Below are 21,368 nucleotides of genomic sequence, written 5' to 3' on the forward strand. Positions count from 1 at the left end.
GTACAACAGTACAGAAACACAGACCAATCAGGGGGTCAGTAGCCAGGAAACTGAACAGTATAACTGGCAGGAACGCTAAGCCCTCCCTGCCTTAAATACAGATATGACCAATCGAGAGCAAGCTCCATAAAAGGACAATGAGACACAGCTATGGTATGTGTAAACTGCACATGCGCCCGAGCAACAGCTTGCCGGGTCGCAGCGATAACTACATTAATTACTGTCGGGACGCTTCAGGGGCTGAGGAAGCGTCCGAGCATTGCCCTGGCAATGGCCGGGTAGAGGCGGAAGTGAGAAGCGAGCCGCAGCGGCTCGTGACACTTATTTGTCTTTTAGTACATCTAACGCGGTCTGACTTGAGCTCTCCTGACTTCCCATGGAGGGATGATCCCTGTTTTCTTCTCTTTTACCTTTCCCCTCCCTCTCCCTCTCCTTCTCTTTTCCCTTCTCCCTTCCCTCCCATCTTTTTCCCTGTCCCCCCACCTTTTTCCCACCCCTTTCCCTAAATGTATAGAATGTCACGTTTTAGTGCTAAAATGTTGATACTCACACACACTGTTTATCGGTTAGTTAACATTGTTGCAATTTTACTTTACGATTCATTCATGAGTCTCCGATTCCGCATGAAACCCTCAGAGAAAAGCATCACGGTGCTCCAAGATAAAAACCCTACCAGGCTAAGGTCTGTTTGAGCCAGTAGCCCAGGCTGAGGAACACAGGACTATCTATACTGCTGGAGGATAAGACTCTGAAGGATACCGAGATTTTTACTTTGTGGTGCTGACAGCAAGAGGCTCCTGGAAGGTACAGACTACTATTTATTTACCCTGTACCTTGTGAACATCCTATGGTATTGTGCTGTCATAATAAAGCCTTATTTTGTATATATTCTGGTCTGTAAGAGTGAGTTGAATCCGATGGAGGGTAACCACCATCCCAGCTAGGGGAGGGCTGGCAAAATTTTAGGCCGGGGGCATGACCCAACTCGGCAGCCTATTTTAATGGAAAAACAAATGCAGGTGACCCAATGACCCAGCCTAAGGTAACTAAAATCTGTAATCTATCGCTTTCTACTGGTATTTTCCATCACTATTCAAGCATGCAGTGATTACTCCCATTTTAAAAAAACAAAATTCTGACCCAAACTCTCTCGCAAATTACCAATCCATCTCTCAGCTCCTATGCCCCTCCAAGCTTCTCAAGAGAATTGCCTACACTCGCCTCACACACTTTCTTACAGCAGACAACCTATTGGATCCTCTTCAGTCAGGCCATCGCTCTCAACACTCCACACAGACTGCCCTGGATCTCTCAGCTGCATTTGACACTGTTGACCACTCTCTCCTCAAACAAATGCTACAATCCCTAGGTCTTGAAGGCACTGTTCTATCCTGGTTCCCATCCTACCTATCTAATCGCTCTTTTAGTGTTAATTTCTCTGGATCCACCTCTGCTCCGCTTCCTTTATCAGTTGGAGTTCCACAAGGCTCCGTCCTAGGTCCTCTGCTATTCTCTATCTACACCACTTCTCTTGGAAAACTAATAAGCTCCTTTGGATTTCAGTATCATCTCTATGTGGATGATACACAAATCTATCTATCCACTCCTGATCTTTCACCATCTGTGTTGTCTCATGTTACTGACTGTCTGTCTGCCATTTCATCTTGGATGTCAACAACTCAAACCCAATCTTTGAAAAACTGAATAAATAATATTCCCACCCAAAAACTGAAGCTTCCTGCCTGACATTTCTATTTCTGTTGATAACATGACCATAAATCCAACCCCGCAAGCTCGCTGCCTAGGTGTAATCCTTGACTCACAACTATCGTTTTTTCCCCACATCATGTTACATACATCTAAAGAACATTTCCAGAATACGCTCATATTTCATACAAGACACCGCAAACACCTTAATTCATGCATCTCCCACATCGACTATTGCAATTCCCTCCTTACTGGTCTTCCCAAAGTCAGACTTGAAGCCCTACAATCTATTTTGCACGCAGCGGCTAGATTTTCCTTGCAAACCGTTCTTCCTCTGCTGAGCCACTCTGTCACTCTCTACATTGGTTGCCTGTATTTCAAGGAATCCAATATAAAATTCTTCTACTAACATACAAGGCCGTCAACAGAATCGCACAGACATACTTTTCCTCACTTGTCTCAAAATATCTCCCTAATCGACACCTCCGTTCTGCACAAGATCTGCGTCTCTCTTCCACTCACATCACATCCTCCCATTCTCAGTTACAGGACTTTTTTCAGGCTGCACCCATTTTGTGGAATTCCCTCCCTCGCACAGTAAGACTTTCCTCTAGTCTTCAAACCTTCAAGCATTCACTGAAAACCCACCTCTTCAGACAAGCCTATGATATTCCTCAACCAACATCTTAATCTCCCTATGGTTACCCTATTTCCACCCTTTACACAGCTAACACAAGACAACAACCCTCTGACCAACATTGCTACACACACAGCCCACTTAATACTTTTACCTTTGCATTCTAGCTGGTCAAGTGTGCAATATGATGTAGCACATTTGTAACAAACTTACCTCCGTTCATGATCTCTTCCTCTCAAAAAACCTCAACCTTCTGGCAATAACAGAAACATGGCTCATGCAATCAGACACTGCCTCACCTGCAGCACTTTCACATGGTGGCCTCCATCTCACCCACACCTCCAGACCTGAAGGCAGACAAGGAGGTGGGGTTGGACTACTTCTCTCCCCACAGTGCACATACACAGTTCTACCAAATGTCCCATCACTCACGTTCACATCTTTTGAAGTACATGCTATTCGCATTTTTAATCCATTCTCCCTACGTGTTGCGGTGATCTATCGTCCCCCTGGAGCACACCAACAATTTATTGAGGATTTCTCTGCATGGCTCCCTCACTTCTTATCTTCAGACATCCCCACCATCATCATGGGTGACTTCAACATCCCCATTGATAACCCACCTTCCAAAGCTGCTTCCAAACTACTCTCTCTAACATCCTCACTTGACCTCTCCCAGTGGATTGAATCATCTACTCATAAGGATGGCCACTGCCTTGATCTTGTTTTCTCTAGACTATGCTCAGTTTCTAACTTTATTAATACACCCTTCCCCCTCTCGGATCATCACCTTATCAGCTACACTCTCACCCCCACTGCTCTAACCTCTCTACTGTCTAACTCAACCAAGCCTCCTCATACTTGTAGAAATCTGAATTCTATTAATCTTCAACAATTTTCCACCTCTCTCCAACACCTTCTCTCCCCTATCTCTACATTCTCATCCCCTGAGATGGCAGTACCTCATTTTCACCTAACCTTAGCAACGGCCCTTGATCAAGTGGCTCCAGCGACACTTCATACTACACGTCGACTTCGATGTCAACCGTGGCACACCAAAGCAACACGAAATCTTCAAAAACTGTCCCGTAAAGCAGAACGTCACTGGCGTAAATCTCGAAGCTCTAATGACTTCTTCACATATACTTCTGTCTACCACTCCTATCGAAATGCTCTGGACACTGCAAAACAAACATACTTTCAATCTCTTATCTATGCTCAGGCTTCTAACCCCAAACGCCTTTTCAATACATTTAATCATCTTCTCAATCCTCCCACCCCGAACCCTCCATCTACTATCAGTGCTCAGGATCTTGCTACCTACTTCAAGGACAAGATTGATAAGATTAGACTAGAAATGGTATCCTCTTCCTCAACAAGCCATCAGCTCATTTCCTTCCCACTACCCTCTGACACCCTCTCTTCATTTGACCCCACAAATGAAGAGGAAATTTCTACGCTCTTCTTATCTTCCTACTCTACCTCCTGTCCTCTTGATCCTATTCCCTTGCAAATTGGTAGATCCCTGTCTTCTGTGCTCATTTCACCTCTAACTCAAATCTGTAATCTCTCACTCTCTACTGGCATCTTTCCATCACTATACAAGCATGCAGTGATTACTCCTATTCTAAAAAAACAAAACTCCGACCCAAACTCTCTCTCAAATTACCGTCCCATCTCTCAGCTCCCTTGCCCCTCCAAGCTTCTAGAGAGACTTGCCTACACTCGCCTCACACGCTTTCTTTCCGCAAACAACCTGTTGGATCCTCTTCAGTCAGGCTTTCATTCTCAACACTCCACAGAGACTGCGCTGACCAAGGTTGTTAATGATCTGATCACTGCTAAGACTGAACGCCATTACTCTCTCCTAATTCTCCTTGATCTCTCGGCTGCATTTGACACAGTTGACCACTCTCTTCTCATACAAACGCTGCAATCCCTAGGTCTTCAAGACACAGTTCTATCCTGGTTCTCATCTTACCTCTCTAATCGCTCTTTCACTGTTAATTTCTCTGGAGCCACATCTGCTCCGCTTCCCCTATCAGTTGGAGTACCACAAGGCTCGGTGCTAGGTCCTCTGCTGTTCTCTATCTATACCGCTTCTCTTGGAAATCTAATAAGTTCCTTTGGCTTTCAGTATCATCTCTATGCGGATGATACCCAAATCTATCTATCCTCTCCTGATATCTCGACATCTGTGTTGTCCCGTGTAACTGACTGTCTTTCTGCCATTTCATCTTGGATGTCCTCTCGTCAACTCAAACTTAATCTTTCTAAAACAGAGTTAATAATATTCCCACCCGCCAACAAGAGCATACCTGACATTTCTATCTCTGTTGATAACATGACCATAAATCCCACCCCACAAGCTCGCTGCCTAGGTGTAATCCTTGATTCACGCCTATCCTTTGTTCCCCACATTGACTCTATATCTAAATCATGTTACATACATCTAAAGAACATTTCCAGAATCCGCACATATCTCACACAAGACACTGCTAAAACCTTAATTCATGCACTAATCATCTCCCGCATTGACTATTGCAATTCCCTCCTTACTGGTCTTCCCAAAAACAGACTCAAACCCCTAAAATCTATTTTGCATGCTTCGGCAAGACTGATTTTCCTTGCAAATAGCTATTCCTCTGTTGAATCACTCTGTATGTCTCTACACTGGCTGCCTGTCTTCTACCGAATCCAATATAAAATACTTTTACTAACCTACAAGGCCATCAACAAAGCTGCACCAACATACATCTCCTCTCTTGTCTCAAAATATCTCCCAACTCGGCAACTCCGTTCTGCAAAAGATCTGCGTCTCTCATCCACCCTCATTACATCCTCCCATTCCCGGTTACAGGACTTTTTTCGGGCTGCACCCACTCTATGGAACTCTCTCCCTCGCACAATAAGACTCTCCTCTGTTCTACAAACTTTCAAGCGTTCTCTGAAAACCTACCTATTCAGACAAGCGTATAATATTCCTCAACCACCATCTTAACCTCACTACCTTTAGCCTGTTACACAATTTCACACAAGACAACTACCCCCGGACCAACATTATTGTGTGACAGGATCATTTAGCTTATGAATCACCCTACCTTTGCAGTCTGGCTGGGCCAAGATGCAAAATGTATACTTAACCTCATGTGTCAATCTCCCATTGTCCCATAGATTGTAAGCTTGCGAGCAGGGCCTTCTCACCTCTTTGTCTGTTTTACCCAGTTTGTTTATTAGTTTATTACGTTTGTCCCCAATTGTAAAGCGCTACGGAATATGTTGGCGCTATATAAATAACTGATGATGATGATGATGATAGCACATGCCCTTGTGTTTCAAACTCCCATTGTCCTATAGATTGTAAGCTTGCGAGCAGGGTTCTCTTATGTCTCTGTCTGTATGTATTACCCAGTATTGTTTTATTAATGTTTGTTCCCAATTGTAAAGCGCTACGGAATTTGCTGGCACTATATAAATAAATGTTGATGATGATGACTTAGCATGCAGAACAGGAACATTTTGAAGGAAAAGCCTTCCTTTATCAAGCTCTGAAATATGCACACAATCAGACTTTAGTGTGTGCTATTATATGGAATATGCAAATGAACAAGCTCATGGGACATAATCTAAAACAGCACAAACAGTTAAACTATCAGAATTTGAATTACAGTCATAGAGGCACAGTATTAACATAAGTAACATCAAAGCACTAGGTTGTAATTCACACATTAAAACAATCCATTGCAATAAGGGGGTGAGCCAAGCACAAATAGTTTATACAGAAAATAAATAACTTTACCATAATATAAGTTGCAAGGCCAAAAAAACTTTCAGCTTACTCCATACTTTCTAAGAGAGAAGAGAGGAAAAAACATCAAAGAGATTGTGCTGGCACTAAAAAAAACAAACATGTTTCATCCAAGAAAAGCATGGCACATCAGAATACATAATAGAAACATATAGTGAGGCAGAAGCAAATTTATCACGGGGGATATACAGTAGCAATTAAAATGATTGAAGTGTGTTAAAAGTATAAATCCAGTATACTTTGTAGCCATTGTTTCACGATTACCTTCCTAGTAAAATTACCTCAAATACAGTAAAGAGTAAATCTTACACCTATTGTCTTTTTTTCAAAACATGTCAATCATCAGTGTTTTTCTGTACTTCTTAGGCCTGATTCACCAAGGAAAGCAAGCGAAAAAAGGAGTAATTGTTTTGCTGGACAAACCATGTCCAGCAGAATGCAAGGGGTGCAAATTACTATATTATTTTGCATGTAAGGAAAATACTGGCTATTTTTAATATAGCATACTAGTACTTGGTAATAGTTTTATTTTTACACTGAAATTTGAAGCTGATCTAGGACATGGCCTACCCCAACTATAAATCTGCCATCACATTTTAAATTTACATCCCCCTCCAACGGAACATGGTTTTGCCAAGGTGGAAAGTTACTCATTTTTTAGCTTCACTTTTGTTAATGAATCAGGCCCCTTGTCTTTATCTTTTTCTTCCTTATCCTGTTTTTTTTGTTTGTTTTTTACAATATTCAGATTTGTGCTCCCTATTTTTCTATTCTTTTTTGAACACACATTCTATGATCAATGAATCAAACAATAATTAGTCTTTTTGGATGACTAACATAGCCCAGACCACAAGGACATTTTATGAAATAAACCTTTCAAACAGTGTCTTTTATTGGGATTATAGAGTCTTTAGTGAGGTGGCTGATGAATTTTTCTTGTTATCCCATTACAATTATGGCAACCTAAGCAGGGAGAAGTTAAATTATTTTTGCAACTGTAAAAAAAAAATGTTGTTTGTTAACTTGGTATTTCATTTTTTTGGTGGGCACACCAAAATTGGAATCCTGTTTCAAGATTTTCCTTATTTATTTATTTTTTTGGCAAGGTGAAATTTTTTCACAAGCAGTTATTATGTAGTCTGAGAAATAACGAAGTATATAAATGTATAACTATAAAAATAAAAAGTATTTCAGAAATACATTTTCTACCTATATGTGACACAAGCTTCATTGAATAGGGAGATAACAAGGGGCCTGATTCATTAAGGATCTTAAATGAAGAGGAACCTTATTTCAGTCTCCTGGACAAAACCATGTTACAATGGAAGGGGTGCAAATGAGTGTTCTGTTTTGCACATAAGTTAAATACTGACTGTTTTTTTCATGTAGCACACAAGTACTTGATAGCTTATTTGTACACTGAAATTTAAAGTTGATACGTGTGTGTTAAATGAAAAAACAGTCAGTATTTAACTTATGTGCAAAACAGAACACTCATTTGCACCCCTTGCATTGTAACATGGTTTTGTCCAGGAGACTGAAATAAGGATCCTCTTCATTTAAGATCCTTAATGAATCAGGCCCAAGGTTCTTAAGCACAGGCTTAATAGTCCAAAACACTAATGACCAATGATAGCAGGTTTTATATCTCATACCATAAATACATAACCATCTACACAACCCTAGAGCATGTCCAATTATCCCAGACATGGTTTTTATTTCAATCCCTTAATATCTTTGCTGACTCCTTTTTGCAAAAATGTAATCAGTTTAGTAAATTGATTTTTCGTCAGGATGGCTTTCAAATACATACAAATTATCTGTCTTACTTTTGTTGAATGATTAGTGCAACAATTACACCTCAATACCACAAAATGATGGACTACATAGTGAAAAACTTGTTTAATGATTGACCACAGGGCCCTAACTAGGGCTGTGTCCTAGTTAGGGCTGGCGGCCCAGGGCGCAACGCTGAAGGTGGGCGCAGTTTAGGAATATTTTAGGTTAATTTGGTTTAAATTTAGGGCAAAGGGGGGCACCAGCTTTCCTTCGTACCTCAGGCACTAACATTTTAAGCTACGGCCCTGATTGAGCATACATTGTTGTTTTTGATTATAATATATAATGGATTAAATAAAAAAAATGTATATACACATACATACACACACATATTATATAAATTAAATTATAACAACATACAAACTTGATACATAAAAGCTTAATATGTATCTCACTGATTCTTCGACCTTTAGAGGATTGCTGTTGAATCTGTGTAGCTATATGAAAACTATACACTCTACAGTAAAATTCAACCTAGAGATTCAGACTGATAATGTATACTTTCTTGATGTGGATGTCGTTAACCATAGAGGGCTTTTTGAAACTAGACTTAAGCAAATCTACCATCAAGAAGTATTACACAGATCTAATTTCTATACTCCGCAGACTTTCTGTAGCCCACCATAAAGTAAGGTAAGGAAGGCTACAAAAATAACTTTGTTGGATGAATCCTACAGACAGTATGGTACAAATGTTGAGAAGTTGTTGTTGAAAAGGGGAAATGATCACAAAGTTATTGACAAACAAAATTTTTTGATAATTTAATATCAAAATATAATAATACTTAAGCACAATACCCTTTTAAAGAAACAGGGTGTCAAAGAAATGAAAAGATAAATAAAAAAATCAGACCTTCAAAATAACTTTTGGTAAATAGTCTCTGTCACTGTAAGATCGTTATATATATAGGAATGGGACAAACGTTAACGGCAATGGTGGAAACAGCACCATACATAATACACGTTCTGGCATCACAACGTATTAATTAGAAAGTTATTTTGAACAGCAATGCTATTATTTAACATGTGTTATAAGCACACGCACATAATATATATATATATATATATATATATATATATATATATATATATATACACATACATACACACATATACACACACATATACACTCTACAAACTCTAACTTTGTGGTTTGATTAGTAAGGATATTGTGTTTTTGATTATTTTAATCTCTCTGGTGAAATGACAATAAATACTAATAGAATCAAACAAAAGAAGAAAAAAAACCAGTTCCTGCTTGCTGCTACATTTTTGGATGTGTTTAACTTTTTCTGCAATTAGTTGAAAAAAAACCAAGCTTCCTTATCTATAGTGCCAGTTTGAACAGGACTTCAATCATTATAATAGCAACATACAGCAAAACTATGCAAACTAGGTCATTTGTAAACATCTATTTCTGGCAAACTGCATCTATTTACCACAAAGTACCATAAACAAGGCGCAAGAGGAAAATGCACAAGTGATGTTATTTAAACAAATGTTCTTAGTGTAGATGGAGAATTCTATTAGTATTTCTTCTTTAGTGGCTTTGGACAAACTTAGACAATCCACTGAATTAATGAGAACATCCTCTGCAGAACCTCAAGCCATTCATACCATGTTTTATTCAAAGAAAATAAGGGAGAGTGACTTTACTGACCTGTATAATCATAAAACCATTAACCTAAGCAGTCCTTATTGTAGAGTAGTCTCTAAGCATATAATAGACATGTGTGCTACATAAACATTATTATTTTCAAATGTACAATAGGCTCTTGTTACTGGTAAGACCTGCACATTCAATATTGGCTTTGAACCATGGACTAAACTAGAAATCACCATAACAACATTTTATGGGGAGATCTTCATGATGTGATTTCTACTTATATATTTCACAGCGCTACCATCTGTGGATGGAAAAACAAAAGTGGAGTTGTTTGGAAGAATAAAAAAGAAAAAGGGCACAACTTCAAATCCTCATCCCAACTAAAGTTTGGAGAAGTGAGCATCATGGTTTGGGACTGCTTTACTGCCTTAGGGCCTGGACTGCTTGCGCTCCTTGATGGGAAAAATGAATTCCAATGTTTATCAAGACATTATGAAGGAGAATGTAAGGCTAGTTGTTCACCAATTGACGCTCAACATAAGTTGGGTGATGCAACAGGACAACGACCCAAAACACAGCAACAACTGAATGGCTTTAACAGAAGAAAGTTAGCCAATTTACAGGGACTGGGTTGGAAATGTTCTGTGTATTTCATAGTAAGTCTATATTTTTTTCATGTCAGCCTCATTGTCTTCGGAACTTTTTTGTCACAGTAGTCAGTGTCAGATATATTAAATCTGAAAAACCATACTCCACCCATCTGATCTGCAGTTACATTAAACATTTGGTTGAGGTTATTGCTGGCAAAGGAGGATTAACCAGTTATGAAGTCACATACTTTTCCACTCTGCACTGCGAAAGTTTACATGGTGCATTCAATAAATACATAAAAATAAATAATTGTTTGTGTTATTAGTTTAACCAAACTGTGTTTGTCGGTTCTTGTAACTTAGATGAACACACACACACACTCTCTCTGTGGTCACTTTATTAGGTACACCTTTCAAGCACAGTATTCTTTAAGGCATGGATTTATCAACCTGTTCTAAACATTCTATAGAGATTCTGGTCTATGTTGATGCATCATACAGTTCGAGCAAATTTGTTAACTGCACATCCATGCTGCAAATATCTTGGATTATGATCTGGTGACTGTGGAAGCTGTTGGAGTACACTGAACTCATTGCATTGTTCTTGAAACCAGCATGATAGGAGGTGTGCTTTGTGACAGAATACACTTTCCTGCTGAAAGTAGCCATAAGAAGATGGGTAGACAGTGGTCATAAGGGGACCATGTCAACTAAAATATTCAGGTATGCTTTGGCATTTAAACAATGCTCAGTTGGTATCGAGAGGCCTAATGTGTGCAAGGCAGGAAGCCTCTATGGATTCACGTTGTTTACGCCAAATTCTGACCCTACCATCTGTACAGCACTATTAAAATTCTTCAGACCAAGAAAATTTTTTCCAATCTTTAACTGTCCAGTTTTGGCAAATTTGTACCTTTGTAGTCTCAATTTCTTGTTCTAGCCTAGAGGAGTGGTTAGCTTTGATGTTCTATGTGTCAGATACTCCTCTGTATACCACGGTTTTAACAAATGGTTGAGTTACTATTGCCTTTCTGTCAGCTTGAAGCAGTATGGCAAATCAACTCTGACCTCTCACATTAACAAGGCATTCCCCCACAGAGCTGCCGCTCACTGGATGGTTTTAAATTTTGTGCACTCTCTATAAACTCTAAAGACTATTTTTCATAACAATCCCAGGAGATCAGCAGTTTCTGATGTACTAAAACCACCCCATCTGGCACCAACAATCTGTAACGTCCGTAACTATGGTCAAAAATAAAGATTGTCCGAAGCGATCAGTGTGGTTCCAAAACACAAAGATTTAATAGCAAAATATAACAAAGTATAACCGATACATATGCGTGCACACTGGATAAAGTAACAGCTCATCAATCCTGAAGTCTGTGTAGTAAGAGATTTACTGTACCCAGTGGGCTGTTTATATACAGTTTGTGTTGAAAGAAACAGTGATGTCACAATGTACACAAAGATCATTCTTCATTGGTTTAGGGTTCAGGTTAGTCCAGTAAAATGCAGGTCATAGGTCAATTCAAATGATACTTCTGTAAAGGTGGGGGCACTTAACTCCAACAGTTGAGTATGTGTCCTGCCACAGGGAACCCAGAAAATTCCAGTTTCAACTAACCTATTCTATTCAGTACAGAGCATTTTGATTATTAATCTTATTCTAATCATAACTAGTCATCGCAAGGTGCAATCACTCTGCCAAAGATACTGGATTCCTGCTGGTAAACTGTGGATTAATATAAGACCAAACAATACATTTCTTATGACCTGAAAGCTAAATATCTTAGATTTATTGCACAAATGTAATAATACATTCAAGTCTTTTATATTAATAAAAGAATGAGAGTTGGAAACGTAAAAATTTAACTATTTACAAATGAACGTGTAAACGTAAGTGTATTTACTTTGTTTTCCTATGCGATTGCCTAATTTAGGCACAGTACGCTGTTGAGTACTTATCGGAATTGCATGGGAAAACATTGCAATTAGTTATTTATTAATTTAGAACAACTTCATACAATTATTTGACTTCAGCAAATCATACCACAATGAATGTCCCTCAGATCACACTTCTTAATTCTAGTGTTTTGTCTGAAGAATAACTAAACCTTTTGATCATGTCTACATGTGTTTACGATTTGGTATATCAAGTGCTTGAAAAATTAACTTTGTTTCTGAAGCTGCACTGCTGAAATTTGGTGTTTATTAAGTGAATAATACATTTTATTACACACGTTATGGGTGCACTAAAATAAAATAAATACTGAAAAGGAACAACTTTGCGTTTTCATTCAATTATAATTTTACATTTTGCTGTGTAGACCATACCAAAATCTTATACTTTACAATAAATTGTATAACACAGCTGCTCACAATGAAATATGAAAAAAAGACAATATAGCCAAATGCGTTATTGGGAAACTTTCTATTTTTTTTTTTATAAATTATGTATAAGAGCAATAGCGTAATTTGGGACCAATAAAGAGACATTTCACATAGTGTTTAAGAGTCCATGGCGGTTTGCAGAAAACCAAGAGAAAGCTTAATAAGTTACATTTGTATATAAATGTAAAAACAGACTGAATATATGCATGAGAACATCTTCAATACATAAACCGAAGCATAGCATGTTTATTAGTGAGAAGACTGTTGAGCTAGAGTCACTCTGATGTAAATCATTTCTGCGTCATCTTTACTTATACAGACACATAAATAACAATAAATGAGAAGGATGCCAGGTGCAATGTACATTACAAGAGAAAGCAATGGGGGAACAACAGATATGCCACATATATACAGTTTCATCATGTTTATTCCAAACACAGCTTATGAAAAGTTACGCTGTATTAGGTCTTCCCAACTGGGAAGCGTTAGGAAAGTTTAGATGTTACAACAGTTTTTCATTTGCGTCGGCTTTTTGGTTATGGCTCCCGAAAGATTGGTGACGGAGCCCCTGTCATCTTCATCATCACTCCGCTTTCTCACTTCCCTAAACAAAAAGGTTACAAAGTAAATGTCAGCAATAAAGCAGCAACACACACATCTTAAAAGTCCATGGGCCCGATTCATTAAAGAGTGTAACTGGTGGTACACGTTGCATATAATATTTTTCGGTGTGTTCTTTTGGGACTTTATATTCCACATATGTATTGGATGTATCTTTAAGTGTCCTATCTATTAGAGTGGAAGGGACCTAGATCCGTATTCATCACTAGACGTATCTTAACATCCGCTCCTTGTTAAATACTTTTAATAAAAAGCACATTACGTTTGTTTTGCCTTTGGTAATGAATTAGGCCCCATGCGTCAGGCCTGGATGATTCTTTTCTCCAAATATGAGACAATTAATCTGCTTGTTTGAAAATTAAATTATGTTCAGTGTAAATACCATGTGCTGACTGGTCAATGCATACTTCTCTGGATTGCATGGAACAGTCCTAATTAAGGGATGTTTTCTCACCTGTGGCGTTGCCTTCTTTGTCTGCACTTCATAAAAGGCAACCAGGTGTTTGGATTATAATAGACAAAACATGTGTTTCCTTCCTGAGTCAAGCTACTGCCTACCCCTTCATTACATTTCTAACCCTCTGTTGTTACCGAGAAGAGACAGAAAAAAAAATGGTGTAACTAGAGTGTTCTGAGAAAACTCTAAATATGTATTTGGGCTGCTTTCATGTCACATTAACAACTCAACTAGTACAGTACTAGAGAACAGAAAATGCTGGCAAGGAAACTACTACACAATACATATCACAAAGAAGAATATGAAGACTGTTTTGTACATCTTTTTTTCTTTTCCACAAGAATTTTTGACGCAAGGTGACATTCTTTGCAAAGGCACATGCACAAGTTCCATGCCAAATTATTATTTGCCCTTCTTTGTTAGCTTGGGTTACATATTAAAACATTCTGTAACACGAACGTCACTAAATTAGCAAAGTATATAAAATGTGCTACTGACAGTTTTAAGGTTAATTAACCAACTTATTTCTAGGAAAAATTGAAGCCTTTGACGATATCCGTATAAATAATAATGTATTACCAGCCATTCAGAGGTATTTCGATTGGCTCTCTCTAGTTTCTTCTTGAATGTTTATTTGTTTATTTTATATACTTTAATATAAATACCGTGCAAGATGAAGTACAGCCTCCACAATGTTTGATCCCTCTTTGGCACTAGTTTCACAGAATAAAGCTCTGTATGTCTGTATGAGGAAACAACTTCTGTTAGTCTTCATTTATGACAGGATACATGAACACATTTAATTCTAAAGATGTTTTTGATATAGAAAACATATTGTATGGGTGTTGTCATAAGAGTCATGTCTGTTTCTTTATGATTAGGGTACGGGAAGCACAAAATAAGCAGAACACTATGGCTGCTCACAGTTCAAATAAAATAATGGTAATCAACATTTTATTTACATGAAGTTTTATTACAGTCATCTGTCATCTATAAAAATTGATTTGCATTTATAAAAGGAGGGAGACGGATGAAGGGAGAGGATGGAGAGAGAATATTTCTTCAGGATAAAAGGTGCAATCCACTGGCCAACCAGAGCATGATCAACAATCTGGAATGTACTGCAATATCCTTGTCCTGCATTGTATTTTTAAAGCAGTAAGGAGGCTTTAAGCGTGAATGGAACAAATCAAAGTGCTATGTAACAGGTACTTGATCGCACGGTTTTCTCAATTTCTATATACACACACTATTTTAAAAAAAAAAACTAAACTAAAACTAAGACTCTATGGGTTGCTATGAGAAACACGTTTTTATTTTGGCACCCATTTTTGGTTAAAAGCACACTCAGTATCTAGTGACTGCTTCACCATCCAGGGCATATTTAATTTAGTTTAAAACATAGCAGAAATGCGCAGTTGCGCATGTTAAGTGACAATACAGTACCGCAACATTGGAGATTTCCCTTCGCAACCCTATGGGGTGCGCACGGTAACGTGTTGCCAGTGGGAGCGTGTATTCGCGATGGTTAAACCTAATTGAATATGCCCCACTGTGTTTATAAATGGTTCCACTGGAAACCAATTGAACAGTGGGGGAACAAACACCATGGAAAGAGAACAGTGGATTTTAAATACCAGTTTCACCACCGTTCAAATGGAACCATTTATAGGAAAGACAGTATAGGACCCAGGGGCAAACGCAGGATTTGTAGAGGGGGGTTTCCACACCACGCCGCCGGTGGCCGTGACCAGCATGAATGGGGGCGTAGCTATAATTTTAGGCAGTGCTTGGCTGCTCTCCAACTCTTCCTGTCCCCATAATATACATGGGTAATGCTGCGTGCACTACTGTTAGGTACACGCAGCTCTCCCTTTTCAGGCAGAGTTGTGTGAAGCGGGAGCAGGGTCCAACCACCTCAATTATACAGTGCCCCAGGCTTGGAGGGGGTTTTCCAGGCACTAGGAACCCCCCTCCCTCGGTTTGCCTATGAGGACCAATCAGATATGCCCTTAAAAAAGTGTATGTAACAATTAATTAATGCAAAGAAAGCAAGCCCAGATTTGGGGAGGCACAGAAGTGGGCCTAGAGTGACAGACCTGTACAGTCGGCCTTTCTGCTCACCTAACATTATGTTATTTACACATTTAAACATCGGTTCAATTATGGATGCATCATTTATTTTATATTTATTATAAACAGGTGGGATGCAATGGTGTTGGTAGAGAGGCACCACAGAACAACTGGCATATAGGGGCACAAAATATAAATACACTCCTGCCAACAAGTTTGTCTTCAATTTAAATGACCCATAGATTATAAGCATTCTAAATATATATTATGTTTTTCAAAGAAGATTTAAATCATGTTACAGCTTGACCAAACACACTCAGCCAATATGTCCGGTACATTTCCCTTTTAGATGCTTTGCCACACTAAATAAATAGTACTTCTGTAAGGCAGCTACTAACATTTCTTGAAGGTGCAAATTGGCAGTAAAACCATAGAAAGTGTTGTGTCTCTTAAATAACTACTGATTCATAGACAGAGAGCCTGTTGTTGGCTTAATTGAGGAATTTACATGTTTCCATGGCCAGAAACATTTTTTTTTTCTTTTTTTAGCTAGAATTACTCGAGAATTATCATATGTTCCCCTTGAACTGTTCCGTTTTACTCAAGTGCTGATCTCTAGGAGCTAGGCGAGTCCCACATTCAAGCGCAAGCCATTCAAAATAGCCTTGACTTTTCTGGTAGTGGAGGAGACAGAGTACTGAACACCATGATTGTAGGCTTAGTGCAAAGCACACCCACTAGCTTCTTATGCACTCCAGAATACAATCCAAACTGCTTATCCACATCTATAAAGCCTTCTACAATGCCTCCCCTACATATCCAATCTGGTTAAGTAGTAATTGCCTACTCACCCACTCCATTCAGATGATGACCTTCACCACTCCCCCCCTACTATCATCACCTCCCACTCACATCTGTAGGACTTCACCCACACTGCTCCCCACCTTTGAAACTACCTGCCCCAGGATCTCTCCAACCACCAATGGCTCACCTCTTCATATTTGTCTACCACACCTCATCCTAAGTTAACTTTCTCCCCATTATCCATCTGCCCCATCCACTTTTTTTTCCCACCACTCCTGTCTGTTTATTTCCTGCCCCTTTAGCATTTTAGCTCTCATGAAGAGGGCTCTCCTCCTACTTGCCTCATTTCCTTGTCTTCATGAAAAGGTGTCTTTACATTCTGTTCCATCTGAAATAAATTGTTCTTTTCTTATGTCTCATAATGATGCAATTGTTTGTTGTCTTGTTCCTATATATATATTTGTATGATATAACTTGTACTCTTCTGTTTTGCGTGTTGCTGACTTTACAGTGCCATGAAATCTGTGGCGCCTCAAACAAACATTGGTGCTGACAATGATCATAGTGTGCTGAATTGTATAGAAAGAGTGTATAGATCAATAGGTCAGGAAACGTCAACAGTGATGTATAAAGGAGTGCGATTTCATCTAGAGATGGTCTGGCACCCATTGTTCTGAGTTTTGTACTACATTCCAAAACTGGTGTCATCTTAACTACTGAACTGTGGGCACTTTTATACTTTAAAGCCCACAGAGCCTGGGAGAGGAGAAAAGACGAATGAGCTAACCTGTGAGAAACCAAAGCAATTGGTAAATGCATATGTGAGAAACACCTACACCATCACACTCATGTAAAAGGGGCTACACAAGCAGACATCTTTTATTGTCCAACTTGCAATAGAAATATAATGATAATTCCTAATTGGTGGCTAAGGTTTCTCTGATTGCCATAGCCTGACCTGTATATTCATAGATGCTCTATTGACACAGAAGATCATGCACTTTTTATTGCTCAGTTGAGAGAAACACAGATTGTAACAAATTGGCTAAAATACCTTAACTAGAAAGGATCACAACTGGGCCACTCCAAGGTTAGTGCTTTGAGCCACAACGGATCATAGCAAAACGCCATAAGACATGTTTGAGAAGACCTCTCTATCCCTATAGGTTTCTTAGTGGTTACAAATTATATAATGTATCTCCCCAGGGAAATAATACGATGTAATCATGTTTCATATTTCCATGTGTGAAAAATCATATCATGTTTAGGAGAATTGAAGCCATAATCTACTGTACATTTTAAAGCCACATCCAAGTGAAAAGTTCTAGAATTATTATTATAATAACATGTACACTGTTTGTTTTACTTTATGGCACTCACCATAGATAACTTCTCTCCATAACTAGTTGGTACACATTTATGACCTTGCTCTGACAGTCTTTGTCGGAGATCAGCTTTATTTCCTACCATCATGATAGGTATACTGTCATTTGCTGAATCCTGCAAAATAAAATTTCAGTACAAACAGTTTAAATTACAGCTTAAATGCTTTGCATACCTACTGCGATGAATACATTTACTGTGTGTTTATAAGCAATCTTGTGAAATCTACACATTTTGACTTTACTTACACTGACAGAAATGTGTCTAATATCAATACCTCCTCCAGTAAGTATGTTAATTGTAACGTTAAGCAGGGGCCTGTCAACAGTGACAAGAGCAGTTATAGAACCTAAGGGAAGAATCTACAGACACCAAAGTGAACACAACGATGGGTGGAGGTTGAAATTGCATAATGAAGGCAGGCAGAGGATTTAAAGATATATTTCAGGCCAGTGGAATGTTAAGAGTTGAACAAGTGGTTAGTCATACAAGCAAATGCCAGAGTCAGCTTAGCCTTCATGCAAACCAGTAAATCCAATGCAACAACATACAGACAACAAGAGTAACATACAAGACAGAAATAAAATGAAATACCGCATAAGAAAGGTGACACCCGAACCACTGGTGGAGAACAAAGTTCTTGACATCTGCATGGGCCAAAAGGAGCCCACTTTCCCTCAAAAAGAGGTTTTTAGTTATTTAGATGCACCTGAGATTTAGACTGGAAACTGTCCCAGAGCAAACTAGGGTGATATGACAACAACTTGAAAACAAGAATAAGGGAACCAGGCAAATACAGGGTTAGTCACAGACTAGGGAATTCAAGAAAAGCAGTACAGGAACGAGAAGCAGCCAGTGTTGAAATATGTACAACAGACTATGGGTTTGTTTATGTGCATAATAAAAACAAATAAGTACCAACTGCGCTCGCAAGGTGATAATAGAGCAGAATAAGATGAATATTCAACCCAATATTGAATAGTATAGAACCATATAGGTAAATGCTGAACAACAGTTAACCATACAATAGCTTCAGATGGTGTATCAGTGTATAATGTAGTGTATTATTATATAGGGCCGTCTTTGTTGTGGCCAATAATACTATTCATTAAACCGGTTCCATCATTTTTATGCTAGTCTCAGCTTCACTATTTGTATTGCCTAGATTTTAGATTGCCTCTTTGTTGTTTAATATTGTACTGCATACACGTTTATACTAACACATACCCCTTCTCTCCCTCCCCCTCTCCCTCTATCTACTCTTTCCTCTACTTGTCCTCTCTCCCCCTTTTTTCTATTTGAGGTTATCCTGACTCATGTGGATACATCTAGGCTGTCCGGATTAACCCTTCATTGATGTACAGTTCATCGTTATTTTTCCCATTTTTGTCAGTACTGTAAAGAGACCTGATATTTATGTGACTTTATGCATTAGGGATTTTGCAACCAACTACATGTAGATAGGTATTAGTATTTTTGTTACATTATACACTGATACACCATCTGAAGCTATTATATGGTTAACTGTTGTTCAGCATTTACCTATATGGTTCTATACTATTCAATATTGGGTTGAATATTCATCTTATTCTGCTCTATTATCACCTTGCGAGCGCAGTTGGTACTTATTTGTTTATATTGTTTTACAAGGAGGGAAACCTTGGTTCCTCTGCTGCTGCGGGTGTGTCGCCTAGCCTGTCTTTTGAGCGCGTTTGTATTTTCGCTGTATTTGTTGTTTATATGCATGTAGTTACCATGGAGGGTCAGCAGATGGCGCTGTATTCATACAGAGGTGTATTGTTTGTCTGCTGTATATGCATGTACTTGTTTGTATTTTTCCTGTCTCAACTCTCTGTGTTCTAGAAGAGACTCTCCGGGAAAAGGAGGTGAGCTAAGCAGCTCATGTTACTGATATGTTATGTTAAGAAGCTATTACTGAAAGCTGTTATTATATTCATCCTGGTACTTAGAACGAGTCTTGAGATGTATATCTTCTTTATATAGTACTGTCTGAATATAAGGTAACTCCTGAGTTGATTCTTTATCTATGAGACCTCCTGCTGCACACCTATGGTATCATCCATCGCAGAATGCCAATAGGTTATGGGCCCAGACTGGAGTCTATACAAGATAAAGTTATCAGGAGTGCATCCTAAGCAGCATCCAGATCACGAGCTGCACTGCAAGTCCCAGCAGGCACAGACAGCAGACTGTGTAACGTACACAAGAAACACCCAGGAGAACCTTGGAGAGAAAACTGAGTAAAACAAGTTTAATACCACAGAAGAATAGAGAGATTCATACAAGGAAGGGTTATGGCCAATTACACAGATCTCAGACTAGCTGCTAGCAAGCTTTCTAATGAGAACTATCAGACATGGAAGTTTAAAGTAGAAATGCTATTAACCAGACGATTTATGGGAAGTCATAAGTGCAGACAGACCTGAAGGAGAGGATCAGCAGTGGATTAAGAAGGACAAACAGGCAAGAGCCACCATAAGTTTACTGGTGGAAGATGATCAGCTTATACACATAAGACAAGAGAGTACAGCTAAAGACATGTGGATTGCATTACAGAGGGTGCATGAAGGATCAAGTTTGAACAGCAAACTATTCCTATTAAGAAAACTATACCAAATGAGATTTAACAAAGGCAAGACAATGCAAGAACACATCAGTGCACTACTAGATATAACCATACAGCTCAAGTCAATGGGAGAAGAAATCAAAAGCAACCACATAGTAGCTATCCTCCTGTGCAGCTTACCAGATACATACAGTGCACTAATAAATGCACTAGAAATGAGACCTGAAGCAGAAATCACACTAGACTTTGTGGAGAACAGGCTTATAGAGGAGTATCAACGCAGAAAGGAGCTTGCATAGTGCAATACTGAGAGTGACATAGAGAAAGCACTTAAAATGGTGGACATTAAGCCACACACCAGGGAAACAAGAGCATGTTTCAGATGCAAGAAAGTGGGTCACCTGAAAAAAGATTGCACCATATGGAAGACAGAGCAGCACAAACCACCAGAAAGATTACACAAACAAAGAGCCAAAGCCACACTTACAGATACAGGAGCACACAATTGGAATGGAACATTTAAAGCGACAGTAACCCAATTGTCGGAAAAGTGGTATGTAGACTCAGGAGCGACTAGTCATATGACAAACAACAAGGACTTCTTTACTGAACTTGATTTGAACCATAAAGAAACAATCTACCTGGCAGATGGAACAAATATCATTGCAGAAGGGAAAGGGAATGGTCAATTCCTATGCTCCAAGGGTAATGGCAGCTATGCAGAGATACCCGTAACAGATGTGCTATATGTTCCCAAGCTTGAAGGAGCACTGCTGTCAGTAAAGAATATAGTAGAAAAAGGACTTACTGTAAAGTTTCAGAATAATAAGTGTTTTATCCAAAATGGAAGAGAAACGCTAGCTACA

The 21,368-nt window shown here is 38.8% G+C and overlaps 1 protein-coding gene across 1 annotated transcript in view; it reads right to left on the reverse strand.

Annotated features, from left to right (window-relative positions):
• Positions 1 to 12,600: 12,600 nt before the first annotated feature.
• RASEF (RAS and EF-hand domain containing) overlaps positions 12,601 to 21,368 on the reverse strand; it is a 77,631-nt gene continuing 68,863 nt past the window's right edge. The window contains exons 15-17 of the mRNA XM_075211039.1: positions 17,913 to 18,032; positions 14,321 to 14,397; positions 12,601 to 13,181 (exon numbers count right to left, since the gene is read on the reverse strand). Coding sequence (XP_075067140.1) covers positions 13,073 to 13,181; positions 14,321 to 14,397; positions 17,913 to 18,032 — 306 coding nt within the window. The 3' untranslated portion in view covers positions 12,601 to 13,072. The remainder of the gene's footprint in view (positions 13,182 to 14,320; positions 14,398 to 17,912; positions 18,033 to 21,368) is intronic.

This window comes from Mixophyes fleayi, chromosome 1 (assembly GCF_038048845.1).
Source record: "Mixophyes fleayi isolate aMixFle1 chromosome 1, aMixFle1.hap1, whole genome shotgun sequence".
NCBI lineage: Eukaryota > Metazoa > Chordata > Amphibia > Anura > Limnodynastidae > Mixophyes > Mixophyes fleayi.